The sequence below is a fragment of the Chrysemys picta genome, chromosome 10, assembly GCF_011386835.1.
Source record: "Chrysemys picta bellii isolate R12L10 chromosome 10, ASM1138683v2, whole genome shotgun sequence".
Taxonomy (NCBI): Eukaryota; Metazoa; Chordata; order Testudines; family Emydidae; genus Chrysemys; species Chrysemys picta.
Genome location: NC_088800.1, coordinates 15,109,152 through 15,130,832, shown reverse-complemented (window position 1 = coordinate 15,130,832; position 21,681 = coordinate 15,109,152). Strand labels below are relative to the sequence as shown.

Sequence of the window (21,681 nt, the reverse complement as noted above, 5' to 3'; positions counted from 1 at the left end):
TTTGGGTTGGGCTGCAAAGCAGATCCTGGTGTGAATAAGGGGAGGGCAAGGTGGCCTCCTTCGTCCTGCCCCAGTGCAGACAGGTTCCATTTGGGCATAGGGGTGGTAATTACTGTCACAGGTATCCCTATAGGCCATATAATATTGTGAGGCTGGGCTCTAGTGACCTGTGTGAGGGAGCACAGCACCTCTATCCCCTACACACCCACATGCTGTAGGAACAGAGCACTCCAGGGTTGGGTGACGAGCCTGGCTGAACCTGGACCATAGGGAGCTGTTAGTTCTACAGACCCACAGGTGTGGGTTGGGTGGCAAAACCAGGTCCCCAAATGCAGTCAGCAGTGTGGTTTTAGTCAGCAAGGGCCTGATTCTCCCATACTTTGCTGCTTGTGTCGCCATTCACACTTGTGCAAAGCAAGGGCCCAAAGGGTGTAATGCACTCTCAGTGGATCCTGACGGAGGAGCCTTTGACCCCCCCATTTGGCACAGGTCTAAATGGTGACACCAGAGGGAGAAACAGGCCCAAGTCCCTATCAAGGATTTTATACACCTGCTTGAAAACAAGGAAGGGGAGGGCAGTGAAACTACTGCTCAGACATGGCTTTGGCTGCTCCAGGAGAAATTCACGTGGATTTTGTACCATCAGAAAGCAGCAAAGTTTGGCTAAAGTAAAAACCTCAGTTCAGCCTCCTGTGATTAGATATTTGTTACTCTAATACTTTACCCACATGGGTTGTGAATGAGCAATTGGCATCTCTTCACCAGCGTTAACAGCCAGGTGACAAAATCCAACCCAGTTATTCTTTCATATTAACTGAAAGACTCATGGTCGAGTCATTTAAGTTCAAATGTGACTGGCTTTAAAATGGTTCTTATCCAATGGAAAATCCTCTCTAGTGTCTGGGGATCACAGAGCAATCAAAAAGTTGTTGTTCTTGTAGGGCCTACACATAAGCCAGACTTTGTGCTCCTCTTTGTGGGTCCACTTAGGTTGCCACCTCTTCCAGATTTCTTGAGACTGTTCTGATTTTGAAAGGTTTCTCTTACAAGTTGCAGGATGTTATTTCTAAAAAAAAAAACACCTAATTTAAATGTCGTTAATAAATCAACATCAATCTATAGGGTGGGAAACTCTTGCATGTGACAGGCAGTATTGTCACAACATTGCAATGTGATGGCATTGTGATGTGACACAGGACAAGTCTCCAAACATGGAAGCAGCAGGATTTCTCTAGCAGACATTTTCCCTAGAGCTGTGTCTGAGCTTACCTGTCCAAGTCCTTGGGGCAGAGTGCTCAGACATATATGCTGCCAGCCCCTACTGGTCATGTGCTGACTTTGGGCCTGACCCTGTACTACTGAAATCCATCAGTAGTTACCATCAACATCAGTGAGCACAGGATCAAGCCCATTGGTACTAATACTGATTCACAGAACAGTCAGCAAACAGATGGAGTTGTGTCCATTCCATGAAGCCCAGGTGAGAGGCAGCATTACCACAGGGGAAGGGAGTTTTATTAGACAAGAGGAAAACTAAAAATAGGCAGGGAAAGGAACGTTATCTCTATAGAATCATGGGGCTAGACGTGTGACTCAGACCATGCACCAACACAAGGAAGTAAGAACTCCCCCCTGAAGGGAATCCTGGAGGGCTTTCTCCCTAACCAGGGAGAATCCCTGTCCATTGCAGGGAATCCCAGGGGCTCTGCCTATTAGGGAAATCATTTCTAAAGCCTGCTCCCCAACAGGAAGCCAAGTCCTGTACAGAGATAAATTCTCCAGGGGAGGAGAACCTCTTGCAAAGAGCAAAGTCCCAGCTGGGGACAGCAAGCCACATAAACACTGGTATTGCCTGTGTAGCACAGTAAATATAGACAGCAGGCCAGGTCCAAGGATAGTGGGACTATATGGAGCCACTCACATTGCTACAGAAACTCCCTGTGTGGATCAGCTATGGGCCTGACTGTCACCAGCTAGGGGTGGGCACACAAGCCACCCACAAGAAGGTGCTTTGAAGTAGCTGGGCAGGTCCCACATTGCCCAGATGGCTCCTCTGGAGAAAGAAGTGCCCATGGATTGCCCTCTGTGGGTACCATACAGGAACCTTCTGCTATGGTTGATGGTGCAGACACATGGAGAGGCCAGAGTAAGGAAGTGTGGAGCTGAGGTGCTGACCCTGCACAAAGTGCTCATTCATGATTCAGGGACTTCCGGAAGCCCTCCTTGGCCCCCGATGCTCTGCACCAGCTGCACTTTCTCTTCTGAGTCTCTCCTCACGTGTGGCTGGGATCAGAGTTTGTGTAAACTCCTTAAGCAATAGGAGACAAGGGGCAGCTTTTGTTGCGTGAGGGAGTTTAACCTGTGTTTAAGTAGCTGGGATTTAGCTGAATGATCGGTACACAGAGCAAACACAGAGTTAGGGCTTTCGTAAGCCCTGCGTTAATCAGGGACAGGAGCCACTGAAAAGAGCAATGTTGAAGGGGGGTTGACTTCTCACCAGCCCACATACCTCAGGGGTCCTCAGCAGGCAGGGATCCAGATGGGTAACACTCAGGACTCCTGGCAGAGTCTGCTTCACACAACATGTGGCCTGCCTCCTTATCCCCAAAGGATTCCAGGCCTGGTGCAGCTGAGAGCACTTGACTGTTGCCCTCTGGGTCTGATAGCGCCCCAACACCCCTTCCTTCGAGATAGTTCCCTACACCAACCCCAGAGGAACAATCTCTGTTTTTGGGTGGTAGTATCACTGAGGTTCCAGACAAGGATTTTAAATGAGATTACCTGGCTGTCCTTGTGCTTCACTATAACTGTAGCGATAGCATCCAGATTTTCCTGTGGGAAAGCACAGGCCCCTGCCATTTGAACTAAATGAGAATCTCCATTACTTGTTAGCATTATAGGGCCTATGACACACAGCACAGCTCTGACTCCAACCAGGAGCAGGCAGGGGTGCAACATACACACCAGGCCACATATTACAGTGGATTCAAAATCTCTAGCACCTTTCATCTGAAGATCACACTGTGTTTTAGAAGCTTTAATTAAAACCTCAGTCTTGACCCAACAGAGGTGGGCATGTCGGTGTTACTGTCCCCATTTCACATATGGGGAAACTGAGGCACAGAGCAGGGACATGACTTGTCCAAAATCACACTGCAAGTCACTGGCAGAGCCAGGAGGAGAATCTATGAGTGAGAGACTCCTAATACCCAAGCACTGATTACTACACAACCCGCCTTTTCCTGTGAAAAATTTCATAGCATCCCCACCATCCACATGCTCTCTCTCCATAACACACATGCACACACACTTTCTAAACATGGTTTTGGGCCAAATCTGGGTCACAAAGGAACACTCCCTTCCTGGAGACATTGACCATGACTGGCTGGAGGTGTTCATGTCCCCTGCACACTTGGATGAGGTGGAGCGGCCATTTGTTAACAGAGCTGCTTTTGGGCTCCAGGATGGAGAACCTCAAGCTTTCATTTAAAACAATCCTTTTCCTTGAGACAAGCTTTGAAAATGTAACTATCAATAAACTGACAGCTAAGAGTGATTGGAACATACAGCCTGGCTGCATGCTACAGCAGAGGCTGAGGGACCCACCGATCCACACGCACATGCACTTCTCAGGGGAAATGAGCCGTGGAATCTGAGGAGCATCCCAGAGGATCTTCTCCCTGCCCTTCCCCACAATTCTCCACCCAGCCCTGTGATCATCATGGGCAGAAACTGGTTCTGTTTGGAGGCAGGCAACTAACCATTGTTTCTAGCCAGCCCCAACATGCCTTGGACGGCTCTGCTCATGTTCAGAGTGCTGCAAGGGGAACTCCCCTCTTGTACCCCCATCGTTGTCAATAGCTCACATGGGTGAGGCACCTTCCTAGTCCCTGCTCCCCAAAAGCAGGAGAGGTGAGAGGCCGAGCTGCTGCTGCACTGAGTGGGAATCCTGTATTGACTGCAGCCCAGCCTCAGCCCAGAATCTATAGAGCTAGAACCGGCAGGGAGCCTGGAGTCCTGTTCCTCTACCCAACAGCTCACTCCCCAACATAGCTACAGAAGTGCTGCAGCAGCCAGGAGAGACCTGCCTCAAGGACCATCCATTAGGACCACTTGGTCTCTCTTGTCTGCTATTCCAAGGAGACCTCGGCCCTTCCCGCCATCTCCCTCTACATCCAGTGGCAGATTGTCTTTTCTTTCCCTCCTCACTTCTCCCACTGCTCTGTGCTTCCACTCAGCACAGCCTCAAACCTCTTAGGAACTACAGCCTCCCGGCATCTCTGAGGAAGGAAGGTTGTGTGGGAGATAGGAGACTTGGGGCCAATTGCTAGCTCTGCCACAGCGTCACTGAGCAACCATGGGCAAGTCACATGATCTCACTGGGCCTCAGCTCCCAGAGCGGGATCCCGACCCAGCTCCCAACCTGCATGAGGCTCAGGTACTATAGCGACGATCGCCACAGAAGAGCCAATAAATACAAGATCTTTGCAGTTCTAGGGCTCCTGTGGCCTCCTCCGTTCTGTTGCTTCTCAGGGATTCCCAGAGAGAGAAGGCTTCCCAGCCACCCCAGCTGCAGGAAGGAGTCTGGTGTTCCCTCGTGCAGCCGCTAGTGATAATTGCACTTGCTCCCAGGCAGAACAATGCTCGTTTTATCATCAACAGTTTCTCCACTCTGACAACCTGCTTGTGAGGGGCTCTGACTGATTCACAGACAAAACAGCCGCTGGCACCATCGATTGCAAACGGGTCACCCAACCGACCACAATGGGCCCATTGTACTGGAGATGGACGCCGCTCAGTGGACAGGACGGTGCATCTGGAAGGTGCTTTTCACAGGTCCTGTTGAAGTCAAGAGGGAAACGCACACCCTTTAAAGCAGGAGAGGTTCCCAGGGATCTGGAACCTTCCCAGACAGTCTCCATTGTGACTGGATCTGGGGAAGCCAACACCTTAGGGAACCCTCCCTGAAGATGGGTGAACATGCACATCTTTGGCTGGGCTTCCCAGAGCAGATGTCATTCCCAGCACTAGCAATATCCCTTAGCATCGGGCATCATCCTGCTAGCTGGACTGAGCTGCAGGTGAGAGAGGAGTAGGGGATGCTCCAGACATTTTAGTGTAGGCAAGGTGTAGCATTAGAGCCTACAATGGGAACTGTGCACCAGCAGATGCCGAAGTTTCAAATCCCTGGATGGTGGAGTATTAAACTGTAATGATTTTGGCAGAAGCCCATTCCTCCCCACCTCTCCCCAGGCCTGCCCCCATCCCGAGTCATATGTCTCCTTCCTTCCTCCTTCCCAGCAGGGTTTCAATTCCGTTTGCAGTGCAACGATATGGAATTCAAATCCTTAAATCCCAGCAGTGTTACAAAACATGCCTTGTGTAAAACCCTTCATTCCTGCACCAGCCACTTAGCCAGAGCTCCCCTCAGAAACCGCCTTCAGAATAAGAGCCTGGCTAAGATCGAGTGGTTCTCAATGGGCCCTTGTATTCACTTACCTTGTTCCCAAGGATGAAGTGTCCTTCAAGGGGAAGTTAGACCCTCCTCTTATTAAAGAGAGAAGAGATTTTGTCCACAGCAGCACTAGCTGTGAAAGGACCTGGAGATATGGAAAGATGCAGAGTCCTTAGCATGAATTAATACAAAGCTGGCTAGCAACCCAAGGAGAAGGCTTCCATCTTTGTTAGCATTCACCCACTGGCTAACAGAACCCTCTGACTGGGTGCCAGGGCTTTGAGTTCGGTGTTCAAGTGCGACTATCATACCATTCTCACGTCAGCTGGGGGAGGGGGGAAGAGCCTGAGGGATGCCCAGTGATCACTGAAATCAAGTCCCCCATATAAAAGGCTGATTTGGCAAGAGTCCTCACGTTCAGCTCTGGGAATTATGTGGGAAAGAGAGGTCAGGTGGGAGATCTCTGAGCTCCATTGGAATTTCATCCTCAGAAATCTCCTGGCTATGGAGCAGATACTGAAGAACTGCCAATAGGACATGACCAGGGACTGTTGCCCCTTACTAACATTCAGTGGGGGTGTTTTGGTTGGCTAGCTCCCAGCACTAAAAGGGGAGGGGTCGATGGCAAATCAGGACCCTGAGACTGACAGTCCCCGGGAACAATGGCGAGAGGCCAATGCTTCAGGTCAGCCTGATTGACAGGGCAGGCAGGCTAATCAGCGAGACAGGAGGCCAGGGTGGGTCCCGTCCTCCATGTGAGTTGGAATTGCCTGGGTCAGACTGAGTGGGTCCGAGCTAAGGAGAAAGCAGGGGCCCAAGCTAAGCTGGAGAGCAGAACCGTGCCAGATCCAGAGGGGCCAGAGGTGCAGCCACAGAGCCAGAGACGCAACCCAGGGAGAGCAGATCCTGTGCTGGGAGCAGAGCTGCAGCCACAGAGCCAGGTGTGGTGAGCAAGTGGGGCCAGCCAAAGGGGGACCATGGGCAAAGGGCCCAGCACAGAAAGACACCCCTAGACAAGGGCCCTTGCAGGCCAGACCGGGACGGGGACCTTAACCTGACGGGGGGCTGACGCTGGGAAGAAGGGTCCCACCACTCAAAGCCCGGAGGTGTGTGGCCACCACCATTGTAAGTGTCCAACCCGCAGCATACCTGCAGCACACCCAGGGCCTGAGAAGGAAATCTGGGATCTACAAGGAACAGACTGCGAAGTGCCTTGATGTCCAGAGACACTGTTTGTGATGTTCCCTGCCACAGAGCGGGGTGATGTGTTTTCCTTTAACCTTTCCCATTTTTCCTTATTCTTTTCTTTAGATTAATTGTTAATTAAACAACTTGTATTTGCTTTAAATGGTATGGAATAATCAGTGGGTCAGGGAGGTGCCCAGTGCAGAGAGGGTACCCCAGAGTGGGGACACCCTAGCCCCTGTCCTAGGTGACCACAGCAGGGTTGGGGGTTGAGCCCCCCAGGAATCCTGGGCCCAGCCTTGTTGGGGTTACGAGGACTCTGCCAGACAGGAGAGTGGAAGGGGAGCCCTCAAGGGCAGGGAGGCCTCTGGGTAAAGGGAGTGGGAGCGAGGACTCAGATCCTTTCGCTAGCCCACTTCACCGGGGTAGTGCAGAAGCCAGGAAAGTTCCCCACAATACTGGGACCATTCCCCCGCTTACACATAGCAGTCTGGAATTCAGTCAGCTCCAGAATGCACCCGACAGCTTTTGACATGGGCCAGAAACATTATGGGCATGTTAGTGAACTGTCCTTGGGAAAGTCCATTTTGGAGTGAAGGTCAAACCAGAATCAGCCTCATTTTACAGTAAGATCTTGGTGGGTCTTGGAGTTCTTGGTCAATGTAGCTGGCTGGTGAGTCTGACAACACAAGAAAAAGGAGGGCCCACCCCATCACAGCTAAAAACTGAAGCTTGGTGCATGGGAGAGGGAACCCATTGCAGCCCAAAAACACAAGAAACCAGGAGGCCCTTTTAGAAGTGAACAAATCCGAGAGGGTTACCTTTGTCCAACTGAACACAGGGGATGAAGAGGCGCCATTGTCCAGCCTACCCTGGGCCCAAAGCCTCCCTGAAGTCAGCTGAGTTACCCAAGCAAGGAATCTGGGCCCTTCCCTCTTCATATTTCTACACATTTAGAAGAGGTTCCAAAGTCCTTTTTTTAGTGGACTGATTTCAGGTTCCAAAGGTTACTACTAAGAGCCTTCACCTGAGATCCCCAGGTACAAGCTGGTCCCTGGGGCAGAGTGTAATGACCTGGGTGATCTCTCTTTATTCAGTTGCGGTTAGATTGCCTCCTGTGGGGAATGTTACCGTCTTGCCTTTGGCAATGAACATCATTAAAGGCTGCCTCTGTTCCAAGTCTATAGTTGTATCACAGAGGCATTGTGCACCAAGACTGGGATGTTTGGTAATTACTAACTCGGTGCCGACACTGTAATGTTCCATAGCGAGGGGGAAGGGTTGCATCCACAGTTCATTCTCTACGTTTGCATCAGGGTAATTTACAAATTCTAACCACATTTTAATTTAAAAAAAGAAACAAACACCACAGAACAGCTGTGTATTGCTCATCCTCACTGGCAGACACACAGCGGCCCAGCCAAGGCCTCAGGGTGGGATAGTAGGGGAGTGGGGGTGATGTAGGTGAGGTGCATTGGCAGAGCTGTGCATGTGGGAACCCGTGCTGGACCAGCAAGGGGGGTGCAGGTCGGGGTGGAGGAGCAGTAGAGCTGTGTGGGGTGGGCTGCCCAGGACCTCCATGCACTCTGCCTAGTTCTGTTCCCTGGGGCCAGCTTCTCACGCTTTCCTGACCAAATTCACTCACAAATTCTAACAGCTAATGCATCTGTGAGCCCAAGGGCAGGGCTTGGGAGCAACCTGGCGATTGCCTTTATCCCTGAACACCTGGGTGGGAGCAGGGATGAGCTAGAGAATGGAGGACAGAGACATACCCAGGGCCCTGCCCTCTCTCCATCCTTCCCACCCAGCCCCCTTAGCCTCCATTCAGCAATCGCTGCCATGGACCCATGTCTCACTGCATTAGAGGACAAAGAGGGAGTTTTTGCAGGAGCGGGGAGTGGCACTCTGCCCACTTCCTCTGCCCCCCACTCTCCTTTCCACCCTGCCGAACGCTAATGAGCAAGGCCCAGTTACACAATAAGAAGCTTCTATACTTCGCTAATCGGCCCAAGATCCCACTGGCTCCCCCCCTCTCTCCGCCCTCCTCCCCCGCCAGCCAAGAGGCCACTTGCTTCCCCCCTCCCACTCCTCGTCTGCCTTTTGTATTTTTTAATGGGGTCTCTTGCCTGTTTTGAGCGGACTTAATTAAAAAGCCGCTGTGAGTGATGCCTTGTGACGGCCTAATCCCAACCCGGTGACTCTACAAAGCTTTCGCCTGGGTTTCCCCCTGCTCCACTCCGGCCCTGCTCACTCCCTCGCTGTCTGTGTCAGGTCTCCGCTCCAGTGCCCCCCAACTGCACACGCTGACCCCTCCAGGACGGTTTGGTTTCTCGCGGCCCGGTAAGTATTCGGGACTCTGCGGCTCAGGCTCGTAGTAACAGAGATGTTAAACCAGGCCCCCTACCTGCTCCCGGGGGCCAGCCCAGGATCATTTCCTATTGGGCAGAACCAGTTCTCCAGGGCTTAGTCCAGTAGTTTGAAATGCCCTGAGCAAGACGGCTCCCCTTCCTTCCCTTCCCAGCCTGATAGACAATGGGCAGGGGGAAAACACTGTAATGGACTGAGTGGCTTTGACCTAAACAGCTCTAGAGAGACTGGTTTCACTCACAGGAAGGACTGGGGGTCCTACAGGATGGAGAGCCCCATGCAGGGCTGCTGCCAACCTGCCAGTCTCCCTGCTGCAGTAGAAGCTACTCAAAGGAGCTTGGCGGAGACCTTTGTGTTTGCAGCTCATCCTCCCTGTTGTGTGTTGTCAAACAGCCACCTTTAGTGGCTGCCCATCTGGGCTGCTCACTAGTGCTTGAGTTACCTGCAGCTGCTCCTGGGAGCTTTGGGAACAGGGCATTTGGATTCTGAGGAGAGAAGGTCTGTTTGTCCATTCAGAACTCTCCCTGCTGGTTCTGCCCAGCCCATATGATAGCTTCAGTAACACCACCTCTGGTCCCGCTGTGGAAATGGATCTGGCTTTCCAAAGAGGACTTGAATGGCAAGTCAAGCAGAAACATCAACCCTCCTCCGGGAGAGAACAGGGAGATGGGCAACAGTCATAATGAAAGGAGTCCTACTGTCTGTGGGTGGAAGTTGATCAAGGAGAATTATTTTGTCTGATGCATTCAAACAGGATCCTTCACAGCTAGGATTTGGGCAATAAGGGGGAACAGATGCATCTGCCTGTCAGAGAATTGAGGAACCTCTACCTGAAAGAGTGGATCATGCGTGGAAGAGATGCTATGTTGGTTTGAGGTCCAAGCACAGAGCTGAGTGCAGGGCTCAGGACGGGAATAGCAAGGGGTTCTGTAGTTCAGGATCCAAGTGCATTGGCAGCACTGTGTAGGGTACCCCAGGACTGAAATACCTGCTTGTCAATAGGGGATGAAATGATTCCTAGACAGAGGGGCAAGTTCATCTCCCAGTTGTACTTGTGCAGCCCCATTGAAGTCAGGAAGTAGGTCCATAGTTTGGAAAGCACTCTGGGTCCTTTGGGATTAAGAGCTTGATAGAAAGAACGTATTGTTGCTCTTCATAAAACTTCAGACAGGTCTGGGGAGCTGCTCTCACATCAAAAGCATGAACTCAAGATACTGCCTCAGTTTACAATAGGGGGTTCTGTGCATTCCTCTTCATGTCCCTGCAAAGACTCTTGCGGATCAGCTGTAACACTTGTATTAGAGAACGGGGAGCCATGGAGTCAAGTAGAGAATAAGAAGTGGGAAGGCACCTTCCTGGGAATTGACCAACCCTACTAGGCAACGCTGGCAGCACAAGACATTAGACTGACCATCCTAGAAAGACTCTTCTAGCTTTATGGAGGTACCACAGAGCTGCGTGAAACCTCCACCAGAAACCTATCTGGGACTATCTGACCTTCTTCTTAGCGTATGCACAATGTAGTTCAGTAGGCATGTAACCAGGATTCATCACCTAATTTGGTCCGCTGATTATATCATTAGCTTCCCCAGCCCAGGCCGGGTACTGACAGGGAGCAAGACATGAATGCTGATCTATGCCTCCAGTCTGACCTTCATCAGGTGCCTCTGGCTTAGAGTATTCCACAGCCGAAGTGACTCTCACCAGATCCTTTATGGACTGATTGCCAGACAAAATTCTCAGCTGGCTCTGTGCACTGGTACCAGCCATGCTGCATGAAATCCTTCCATCTGCTTCCTGACCACAATGGAACTAGGTGTTTCTGTCTTCCATGAATGAACAAGATGGAACCTGACCGAGTGAGCTCATGGGGTCTGTGGTGATGCCTCCTTATTGCTCAGAATACAGTTTGCCAAAACCCCAGATAGGAGCTGTGAGTCCTCAGCATCCCTGAAAAATCAGTCCCAAGGAGTCTGAATAAAGACCCCCAAATTCCAAGGCTACTTTGGCAAACGTTAACCTTAATATTTATAAAACCGCTTGAGTTCCATGGACAGAAGGTGGCATTAATTATTATCTGAATTAAGTGAAGGGGGGAAGTGGGCATCTGATGGCAAATCCCATTTACATCCCATCTCCAGACAAATTCTTCACCCCTTCTCCTGTAGAGCTGGAGAGCAGGTGGGGTGAGTTCAGGCCAGGGCACAGCTGTTATCCAGGGCAGGTGTTGAGGCTGGGGAAAGCTTTAAAAATGCTTCTCCAGCTAGTTTTAATGTGGGATTCTTCCTTGTCTCTTTCAGTGTCCTGTGGACGATAAGGAAGCAGCATGTCTGCAATAGTGAGTACTTCCATTGTTCAGCTCTGCGTTGTCCCCTCCCGTGCACTAACCGGGAACTCGGGCCAAGAATGGGTCATTGCTCTCCGTTCACTCACAGAGCTGGGGAAAGCCAGCTGGGCTGTAAACATTCCTTATCCACAGTGCCAGGCCCAGGTGATGTGCACAGCAATCTGACTCCCCAGTTTCTCAGCCAGCTAGGTGGGGGGATCTCAGGTTGGCAGTCAGGTTGGATCAGCATTGATGTTAATGGGCACACACACACAAACTGATGCTGTTCTGAATGGTCAGGGCAGTGATCTAGTGGCTTGCCATGCAGGTCTTTACACAGTGTTCACTGCACCAATCGTGGCTGAATCCCAAGCTCACACGCAATAGAAGCTATGGGAATCATAGAATCACAGAATATCAGGGTTGGAAGGGACCTCGGGGGGTCATCTAGTCCAACCCCCTGTTCAAAGCAGGACAAATCCCCAACTAAACCCAGCCAGGGCTTTGTCAAGCCTGACCTTAAAAACCTCTAAGGAAGGAGATTCCACCACCTCCCTAGGTAACCCATTCCAGTGCTTCACCACCCCCCTAGTGAAAAAGTTTTTCCTAATATCCAACCTGAACCTCCCCCACTGCAACTTAAGACCATTACTCCTTGTTCTGTTACCTGCCACCACTGAGAACAGTCTAGATCCATCCTCTTTGGAACCCCCTTTCAAATAGTTGAAAGCAACTATCAAATCCCCCCTCATTCTTCTCTTCTGCAGACTAAAGAATCCCAGTTCCCTCAGCCTCTCCTCATAAGTCATGTGCTCCAGCCCCCTAGTCATTTTTTTTGCCCTCTGCTGGACTCTTTCCAATTTTTCCACATCCTTCTTGTAGTGTGGGGCCCAAAACTGGACACAGTACTCCAGATGAGGCCTCACCAATGTCGAATAGAGGGGAATGATCACGTCCCTCGATCTGCTGGCAGTGCCCCTACTTAGTGCAGTGGGGTGCAACATCGAGCAGGCTGGAAAAGTCCCACTGCCTGGCATCCTGCTGCAGTGACTGAATCAGATCCACTGTGTGAGAACACGCTGTCTGCCTAGGTGCCTTCCAGGCCCATTTCTTCTCCTACTTTACAGCCTACAGCTCCAGCCATCAGGAAGCTCAATTCCTTCCCCCACTTCCCTAATCACTTCTTCCATCCTCCTCTCCCCCACACTTCCTGAGTGTCACCAGCACCTTCTGTTTCTCAAGCTAACAGTCAGGCCCCCACCCCCGTTCTCCATAGAGCTGGAAGAGGACAGAAGGGGACACTTTTGGGCGGCAGCACTACCACATCTCTCATAGCTGGCCATGTGTGTTCTCTGAGCAGCTCCTGTGGCTCACAGGGAGACAGCAAGGACCATGTTTCCTCAGGGTTTCTTCAAAGGCACCCACAAAATCGCGCCGTGCCATTTGCCCGGGTGATCGCATGTGCCAATGGGGGATTTGTGTGCACAGAGTAAAGGCATTTGCCAATCTCACGGGCTTGAAGGCTTCTTTCAAATATAAACTAGATTTACTCTGTCAGCAGGAGCCAAAACACAGTGGCAGAGGGAACCTTCTCCCTGTCCAACCCTGACACAGGTCCCATTGCAACCTCTTTACCCATATAAACCAGAACCGAGCCCTGACACTTCTTACAGTCTGAGGGAGCCGTCCCCCTCCTGTCCCCAACACAGACCCCATTACCTCCCCCAGCCCGAGGGAGCCCTCCCCCTCCTGACCCCAACAGAGATGCCATTACCTCTCCCAGCTCGAGGGAACCCTTCCCCTTTTGATGCCATTACTTCCCCCAGCCTGAGGGAGCCCTCCCCCTCCTGACCCCAACACAGACCCCATTACCTCCCCCAGCCCGAGGGAACCCTCCCCCTCCTGACCCCAACACAGACCCCATTACCTCCCCCCGCCCGAGGAAGCCCCCCACCCCACCCCACCGACTCCCATGGCGATCTTGTTACCTTTGCTGGATAAGTCAGCGCAGGGAGCTAGTGTCTCAGATGTTGCCCTGGGCACAGTAGGCATCTCTGCTCTCAGTGCTCCCTGCATGCACAGCCCCAGCCTGGGCCTGGAACAGGGAGGGCCAGGGCACTTCATAGGGCGAGCCTTGCGAGGCGTTCTCGTCTAGCTGTGGTTTTGCTTCCAGACTGGAACGTTCCGGATCGTCTCCGAGGAGGAGCAAGCCCTTCGCACCAAACTTGAGCGACTCACCACTAAGGACCACGGCCCCGTCTTCGGAAAGTGTGACAAAGTCCCCCCACACACCATTCAGAAGGTGAGAGCCATGGTATGGGAGAGGGGCCAGGGGAAGCCAGGCCCACGGGGAGGTCACATACCAGGGGGTGGGGAGCAAGTGAGGGGGCAGGAGGTACCAAGGAGATGGGAACAGGACGGTTTCTTCTTTGAACCATCTGAGACTGAGCCTCTGCCCTGCTCATTGTCCCCTCTCTATCAATGTTCCCAGCCCCACATTGCTCCCATTACTCAGACAAGACCCTGGTCATTCCCCACCTCCACGCGTGCTGCTGACCATGCTGGCCACTAGATGCCACTGAGCACCCAGCTGGGGCAGAATGCCTTTCCCCAGCTGGCCGGGCTCTATACAATATATTTGCATGGCTGCCTCTTCCTCTGGGGCTTGTACTCCACCCCTCTGCCACTTGGCTGCCTGCTAATGAGGCTCCCCCGGCTCCTTGCCAGGAGCCCCTGCTGGCTAGCAGGGCGCAGGGAGAGATGGTTGTCTGGGGAGGTGATTTAACCCCATCCCTGCCAGGGCATGCATGCAACCCCTTTGCTGTGTTTCTGGGGGAGCGTGAAAAGACTGTCCCCCCACAAATGAACCATCTGGTAGTGAGAGAAGAGGAGACAAGTGTACGGGGGAGGCAGGTGGCTAAGTCTCAGCCACAAGGAGGCAGAGAGGAGGTGTGATAGAGGAGGGGGATAAGGCTTAGTTGTGGGGCGTAGGATGTGTCCCCTCCAGCAAACTGAGGAAGGGGATTAATCTGTTCTGATCTCAGAGGAAATCCCTCCAATGGATCCTTTGTCTGAGGGAGCAGCTCTAGAAGCTTCCTCACAGGAGCCTCATTTAAGGATGAGAGATGGGACACCAAGCCCCCACAGTGACACCGGCACAGCTGCTCCCCTCCGTAATCTGGGACTCGAGGAGTGATGTGGCCAACAGGTCACAGGCCAGCTCACAGAGAACAGGCCAGGCGATGACATGGAATCTGCCAAGCAAGGCAGAGAGACTGTCCCAAATCCTCCATCCCAGAGCAGAGCCAAGGTCTGCAGGACTGGAAAGCAACACTGTTCTAACCAGTGAGGGGTAACACAGGGGTAACAAATGGGGAGCAGGCATCTTTGCGCCCCTCGAGGGGATCTGACAATGCTCAAGAAAGGCAAGTAGCGAGAGCGGGGGTTGGGGGGGGGGAGGACAAGGCAGGCTGGAGGGGCATCCACAGAGCGGGGTGGAGCCCCAAGACTGGGATAGCAGAGATGTGGGGCTGCGAGGGTGCTTTAAGGCAGGACTGAGGTGCCATGGAAACCCCTTAGCTAGATTAGGTTAATCAGAAGGGCATTCAAAGAGCAGTGAGGGGAGGGTCTGCACAGCCCGACTGCTCTGCCTAGCTGCAGCCAGTTATCCATTTCATGAGCAGTAACTTAGCCCCTCACTAGTGTCAAACCTAAAACTGCCCCTTGGTGCTCTGGCATCCTAAGCTATCTCCTCTTGCAGCTGCTGCTAATGCAGGTGATGAGTCAGTCCCTCATGGGAGGCTTGGAGGCCAGGGCACAGAGAGAGCCCCTGAGCCTAGGGTGACTGCACAGGCTGGCAGGCCTTGTCTCTCCTGCAGTTGAAGCGGGAGAGTCTGGGGGCCAGTAAAGCAGCAGCAAATGGCATATAAAGTCACGAGCAGGGGCCTGCGCTTCGGGGGCAGGAGGCCCTGTGTTCTGGCTGTGCAGTCATGGGTCCAGGCGCCTCTCTCCCTCGAAGTACTGCTACTGCTGAATCAGGCACGGGTTTCCTTCCACCCTGCCCTAGGCAAAGGACGAGCTGAACGAGACAGAGGAGAAGCGGGAGTCGGCCGTGAAGGAGCTCCGGGAGCTGGTGCGTGAGAGAGCCAGCGGGAGCGAGGACGTGTGCAAGGCAGTGGCAGAGAAGGTGAAAGGAAAGGATGACTCCTTTTTCCTTCGCTTCATCCGCGCCCGCAAGTTCGACGTCAACAGAGCTTATGAGCTACTAAAAGGTGGAGCACTCCCTTCCTCTCCACTAACCTTCCCTAGTCCCCAAGCTGGGGGCCAGGGCACTCCCCACTCCTGGGGGCAGATCCATATCCTCCTTGCATCAACAGTAGTCCATGTCCCACCCCCAGGCCTGCTGTCAAGACAGACATAGGGCTCCATGCAGCATCCATCCCCACCGTCTTACACCCTGCGGAGTGGGGCTGATGTCCCGCGACCTCTCTGGATGATGGGGGGTGGGGGTGGACCCTGGAGCCATTTGCCCCAGTGTATCCAGCTGCTGCTAGGGTCCAGGTGTAAGAATGATGTAAGGGGAGAGGATAAGAGGTGGGCTAAAGGACTGGAGGTTGTGGGACAAGCAAATGATGCCAGAGGGGCAGGTGGGGCCCGTGCGGGGCAGGCAGGAACAGTGAGAAGCTCAGCTCCTCTGGAAGCTCTTATCCTAGGATTCCAATAGGGCAGTGGCAACTGAAGCATCTCTGTGTGCTGACCTGGCCGAGGCAGGTTGGGCTGGAGGGAAGGGGGAGATGAAAGGTGGCCCCAGACTGAGGTGGCCACAAAGGCCTTGGCTGTGGCTCCAGGCTCCTTTGTTTCTGTGTCTGGGATAACGAGGCTGTAATTAGTGGCAGTGGATTGGAAGATGAGCAGAAGCTGCTGGCAAGGGAGGCATTTTGTCCGTTGGCATTTTCCCAGGGTGAGTTTCCTCATTTTGTGCCTGAGAGTCTTTAATGGCTACAGGATGCCAGGGAAAGTGGGGTTGGGGGTGGGGCTGCCTATAGGAGAGTGCAGCGAGTCACCCAGCAGAGGAGGAACGAAATAACATACATCATCAAAATCACTGATCAGGCTCCCGAGACTGAGCGGGGACATGGGAGTGTCAGCTGGGGCTCTCGAGATGAGGAGGGGTAATATGGTGCCAGGGAAGGACAACTGTGGCTCCCAGTTGGGGAGAGCTGTGATGTGCCAGGCAGGAGCAGGTTTTTAGCTGTGCTGGTCCCAAACCGGGTACCAAGCAGGAAAGAAGGGTAATGTTCTGTGCTGGGTGGTACTTCTGGTGTGTGGCACTGCCCTGACCCCAGCTAGCAGATTCCCCTTGGGATAGGGCTTTGCCCTGTGGAGTACCATTCACTTGTGCAGCTAGTTTAGGGTGTCCCAACCTCTTGTGGCTGACCTGAACCAGGCCTGACCGGAGCTCTGGGCATGGGCCTTTGTGCAGTCCAAAGCCACACCTTATTCTGTAGTAGGAACACACCAGATCCAGCACCAGCTAGATCCAGACTCCCTGGCCCTTCACTTATCGCAGTGCAAGCTCCTTGGGGGCAGGGGTAGTTCAGTGGTTTGAGCATTGGCCTGTTAAACCCAGGGTTGTGAGTTCAATCCTTGAGAGGGCCACTTAGGGATCTGGAGCAAAATCAGTACTTGGTCACTGCTAGTGAAGGCAGGGGGCTGGACTCAATGACCTTTCAAGGTCCCTTCCACCTTTAGGAGATAGGATATCTCCATATATAAACGGGGAGGGATCGCTCAATGGTTTGAGCATTGGCCTGCTAAACCCAGGGTTGTGAGTTCAATCCTTGAGAGGACACTTTAGGGAACCGGGGTAAAAATCTGTCTGGGGATTGGCCCTTTTTTAAGCAGGGGGTTGGATTAGATGACCTGCTGAGGTCCCTTCCAACCCTGATATTCTATGATTCCCGAGCCTGGCGCTGACATTGGGGAAAGGAATTTGTTCTCGTCCCAGACCTTGCATACTCTCTCTCTCTCTCTCGCTGACTCCAGGCTATGTAAACTTCCGCCAGCAGTACCCAGAGCTCTTCGATAACCTGACGCCCGAGGCCGTGCGCAGCACCATCGAGGCCGGCTACCCCGGCATCCTGGCCAGCAGGGACAAATACGGCCGAGTGGTGATGCTCTTCAACATTGAGAACTGGGACTACGAGGAGATCACCTTTGATGAGGTCAGCTCCACCATGCTGCTCCGATATGTCAGAGCTCCACTCCCAGGGCTGTCCGACCCTGGGCTCCTCTTTCCCTCAGTATTAGAGCAGGGGGCCCACCGCTCCAACTCTGGGCATCGAGGTCTAAGCAAAGCTCTTTCCCCCAAGCTTGATGTTAATAAGTAAGTAATATCTCTGCTTGCATGGATAGAGCACATTCCAGCCAAAGGGAACCCTGAACACAGGCCATGAAAAGTGGGTATCACAGTGCTAACAACACTTAGAATTCAGATAGCACGTTTCATCAGCAGAGCTGAGAGTACTTTACAAAGCAAGGTCACTATCGCTATCCCCATTATACAGAGAGGGGAAGGGACCTGCCTAAGCACACTCAGCAGGTGAGACGAGTCTGTGCTGGTGTAACTTACATGTTCTCTTGACCCGTCTTGATTCGTATGGTACCCCATTGTATATATGGGAATCGCTCATGCAGCACTGAAATGCACCAGCCTCTAGTGTGGAATAGGGCAGCTGTTTAACAGCACATAGCAACACCACATAATGTGGATAAGAAGTAAGGAAGAAACCAGGAGAATTCAGGCAGGCAGAATATAATTGGCGGAGCTGGAACTTGAACAGGGTGCTGGGGGTAACACTCTGACTCTGGGGAAATCTGCTAGGGGATCCATAATGGCTGGACCTGGCCAGGCCCTTGCACTTGCATGTTAATGACCATTATCTCTCTTCCTCCGGCTCAGATTCTTCGCGCATATTGTGTTATCTTAGAGAAGCTGCTGGAGAATGAAGAGACCCAGATCAACGGACTCTGCATCATTGAGAACTTCAAGGGCTTCACCATGCAACAGGCATCTGGCATCAAACCCTCCGAACTCAAGAAGATGGTGGATATGCTGCAGGTGAAGCTATCCTTCTGCTGCCCCCAAGTAGGCAACAAGAGGGGGATACAGGCTTAGGTTGTCCATAGGAGATGGGACTCAAAGCAGTGGCAAACCAACCCTGTGGAATCTGCAGGGCCATGAGGCATTCACCTGGCCCAGGGAGGGGATAAGCCAGGGATAACAGCACTAAGGTATTTTAGGTATAGAACATGCCTTTATGTAGATAGGCACTACTGTACTAGTAAGATCCATACTGGAGCGCTCATCATTCAGTACCGGCTCCCTACAAGGACTACACTGGGCAGCCAAGACTCGCTGGCTGATGCAAACATCCTTTCTGAAAACGTCACCTTGTAGAGAGAGGCTGAAGCCAGAAATGGTACCATAGTCATGGGTTCATTAGAAGTTCATAATTCCTGTGAAGATGCAGCTCCACCTAGCAGATGTGGCATTCCCTGGGCTGCTCTTTGCCCTGCTTGGCAGTGCAAGTGTGGTTGGCATCATTCTGCAAGACCATCTTCTCATGCCTTCAGCCCCACCAAAAAGTTACTTCTGAAAGTGAAGTCACCATCCCCTACAGTGTTCACTGGCTGATGTTATGTCACATGCACAAGGTCCATCCCCATCATTCTCCCAATTCAGACACTATTTGGGCCGGGCAATGATTCAGCCAGAATTTGGCTGATCCTGTGCTTTTGGAATAAGACCAAAGAGAGAGGGCTCCAGCAGCTTCTGCCAGGAGAACTAGATTGTAGAGAGGTATTTCTCTTGTGGACTGGGGACCATGAGTTGCCCTTGAGGTGCTACTGCTGCCTAGCAATGCCTTAGAACACAACTGGCTTTGCACATTGGCAGAACAGGATGCACAGTCCTCAGTAGTAGGGTCCTCAAGATGGATGCAAGAAGTGGGGTTTTAACAGGGAACGGGATGATGGGAAAAGGAGAAGAGGAGGAAAGAAATAGCATCTCTGGTGACTTTTTCCATCTATGCCACCGCTGCCTTGCCCCACCTGGATGCTGCTTTCTTGGTATGCCCATCCTGCCCGTGTAACACTCTGTGTATGGATTTGGGATCTGCAGGACTCCTTCCCAGCTCGATTCAAGGCCGTTTACTTCATCCACCAGCCTTGGTATTTCACCACCACCTACAACGTGGTCAAACCTTTCCTGAAGAGCAAACTCCTGGAGCGGGTAAGTGTGGGGGAAGGGCCAGCATGAATTGTCCTTGCAGAGGCTGAGAGGGGTGGGGCAAGGGACCACAAAGGCTCAGACCCAAATCAGGACAAAGCAAAGAAAACCCAAGGGATCAAGTGATGTCTTTTGCTTTTCTGCCCAATGGCTTCCCTGCTCCTGGTTGGACTCTGCTGGTGTCAGTCTGCCAGACAAGGAGAGAAATGCACAGTCACTGGCTAAATGGAGAAACCTGCTCAAACCTGGTTTATCAACCTCCCATTGAGCTGTAGTGTTGCCCGTAGTCAGGTTTTTACTGAGCTGAGCTCTTCCCAGCAATGCCAGAGCGCAGGAGCTGGCAGCTATGCACAGACAGGGCCCTGTAGGAAATGGGTCGAACATGGAGGGGCGTGTGAAGTGGTAGGGGCATCCGCTCACTGCATTTGGCTCACCATGCCCAGATGATTGACAGTGCTAAGAGCACCCCCGCTGCTGTTTCATTTGGGGACCAGCTGGGAAGATGAACTTGCAGTGCCCCCTAAGAAGAGCTGTTTGGGCAGCTCATGGTTAGTCTGCTGAGGGCCTAAGCCAGCCAGCCACAGGTTCAGGCATCATCTGGCTTCCTCAGGGCTGGGGCATGCTGTCTAGGAGGATGTGCTCCCCTTTGTGTGTCTGAAAGCCCATGTGCACGTGACTGTGCTCAGCTCTGTGTCCCTCCTTCCTATCTCACTCCAGGTCTTTGTGCATGGGGAGGAGCTGGAGTCCTTCTACCAGGAGATCGATGCTGACATCCTGCCAGCAGATTTTGGTGGTAACCTGCCCAAATATGATGGCAAAGCTATTGCTGAGAAGCTTTTCGGGCCCCGGATCGAGGCCGAAGACACAGCTCTATAAAGCAGATCCCCTCCCTGCTTCCCCATACAATAGGACTAGAGATGGCCCTTTAACCCCCCCCTTACTGTAGCATTGATTGCATGACCGCTTGTGATGATAAACTCTGGGTGCATACCTCCACACATGCTCCTTACCCCTCCAAACTCCAGCAAGGCAGCAGGGTCTGCTGCCCTGAGTCTTGGGAAGGATCTTCTCTCTCCAGTTGTCCATCAGGGAAAGGAACCCATAAACAGTCTGTTCCATGGTACGCCATGAAACTGCTAAGAGAGGACAGGGCAGCAACTGAATGGGGAAGAGAGGCTCAGGCTGCTTGGAAGAGGCAATCAGAACTACCACTGCTTAGCCCCACCTCTCACCCGAACACTGGACCATAGCTTCTCCCCTGCTCGCCTCCAGCCTGGGTAGTGTAGTAGTTGCAAAGTGCATTTCCCTGTGCTTGCTGGCCTGGCTTGTGAGGGGGCGAGGCAGTGGGAAAGCAGATCTCCAAGGTCAGTATTTGCCCATCCACAGCAGTGTACTTGGAGGCTTCACTAGTGACAGGTGGCTACAGCTAAGGAAGGAGAACAGTGTGGCGGGAAAGCAGCAGGACAGCCCCCGGTAGTGGGGAGAGAGCGCCGAGCATCAGGTGCAACTGTGTGGATGACACAGCCAGAGTCCATCATTGCAGGAGAGCGCCAAGAAGTGCTGTTTGAAATATGTACACACAGAAATAAAGTGCTCAGCAGCTGGGATGCTTTGGGTCCCTTTGCATTGGAGGGTCAGGGACTGCACATAAATGGGCCAATGGGCTGTCATTGATGGCCAGGAAGAGGCTAGATGCACTGGCGTTTCTGAGGGTTGATGAAAGGTTGTGCCCAGAAGGAGAGGATGCAGATCACAGTGCACCTTCCTCCAACGATGCCAGGGGAGCTGGTGCAGCAGAAGGGACACAAGCTGCATCAGGAACAGCCAGTGGAAGGTCCTTGATGTTAGCCCCCCCACCAGTGATGCTGACAGCCCTTCTCCCTGGAGAGGCCAAGGCCGGAATGTGCCCTGGAGCCCGAGCTCCCTATTTTCCCTTCCTCAAGGGTCAGGCTCCCTCCTGGCTGCTGTCCATGCTGGGAACGCCCAGCCCCTTTCTCTAGCACGAAAAGCTTGGCTTGGGCTATGTGCAAACACAAAAGGCCTAGCAGGACCTGGGGA

The 21,681-nt window shown here is 52.7% G+C and overlaps 1 protein-coding gene across 2 annotated transcripts; it reads left to right on the top strand.

The window, feature by feature from the left end:
• The first annotated feature begins 6,196 nt into the window (after window positions 1-6,196).
• On the top strand, window positions 6,197-21,267 carry RLBP1 (retinaldehyde binding protein 1). 2 transcript variants are annotated; one of them, XM_065559295.1, is made up of 8 exons: window positions 6,197-6,396; window positions 11,308-11,345; window positions 13,507-13,635; window positions 15,400-15,604; window positions 17,379-17,557; window positions 18,295-18,453; window positions 19,516-19,626; window positions 20,341-21,267. In XM_065559295.1, the coding sequence occupies exons 2-8, from the start codon at window positions 11,334-11,336 to the stop codon at window positions 20,497-20,499; spliced, it is 954 nt and encodes a 317-aa protein (XP_065415367.1). In that variant the 5' UTR covers window positions 6,197-6,396; window positions 11,308-11,333; the 3' UTR covers window positions 20,500-21,267. The 2 variants fall into 2 exon arrangements, with proteins under 2 accessions (XP_065415367.1, XP_005294953.1); XM_005294896.5 differs by lacking the exon at window positions 6,197-6,396 and adding an exon at window positions 8,678-8,980 and having other exon boundaries at window positions 20,341-21,265.
• The last annotated feature ends 414 nt before the right edge of the window (window positions 21,268-21,681 follow it).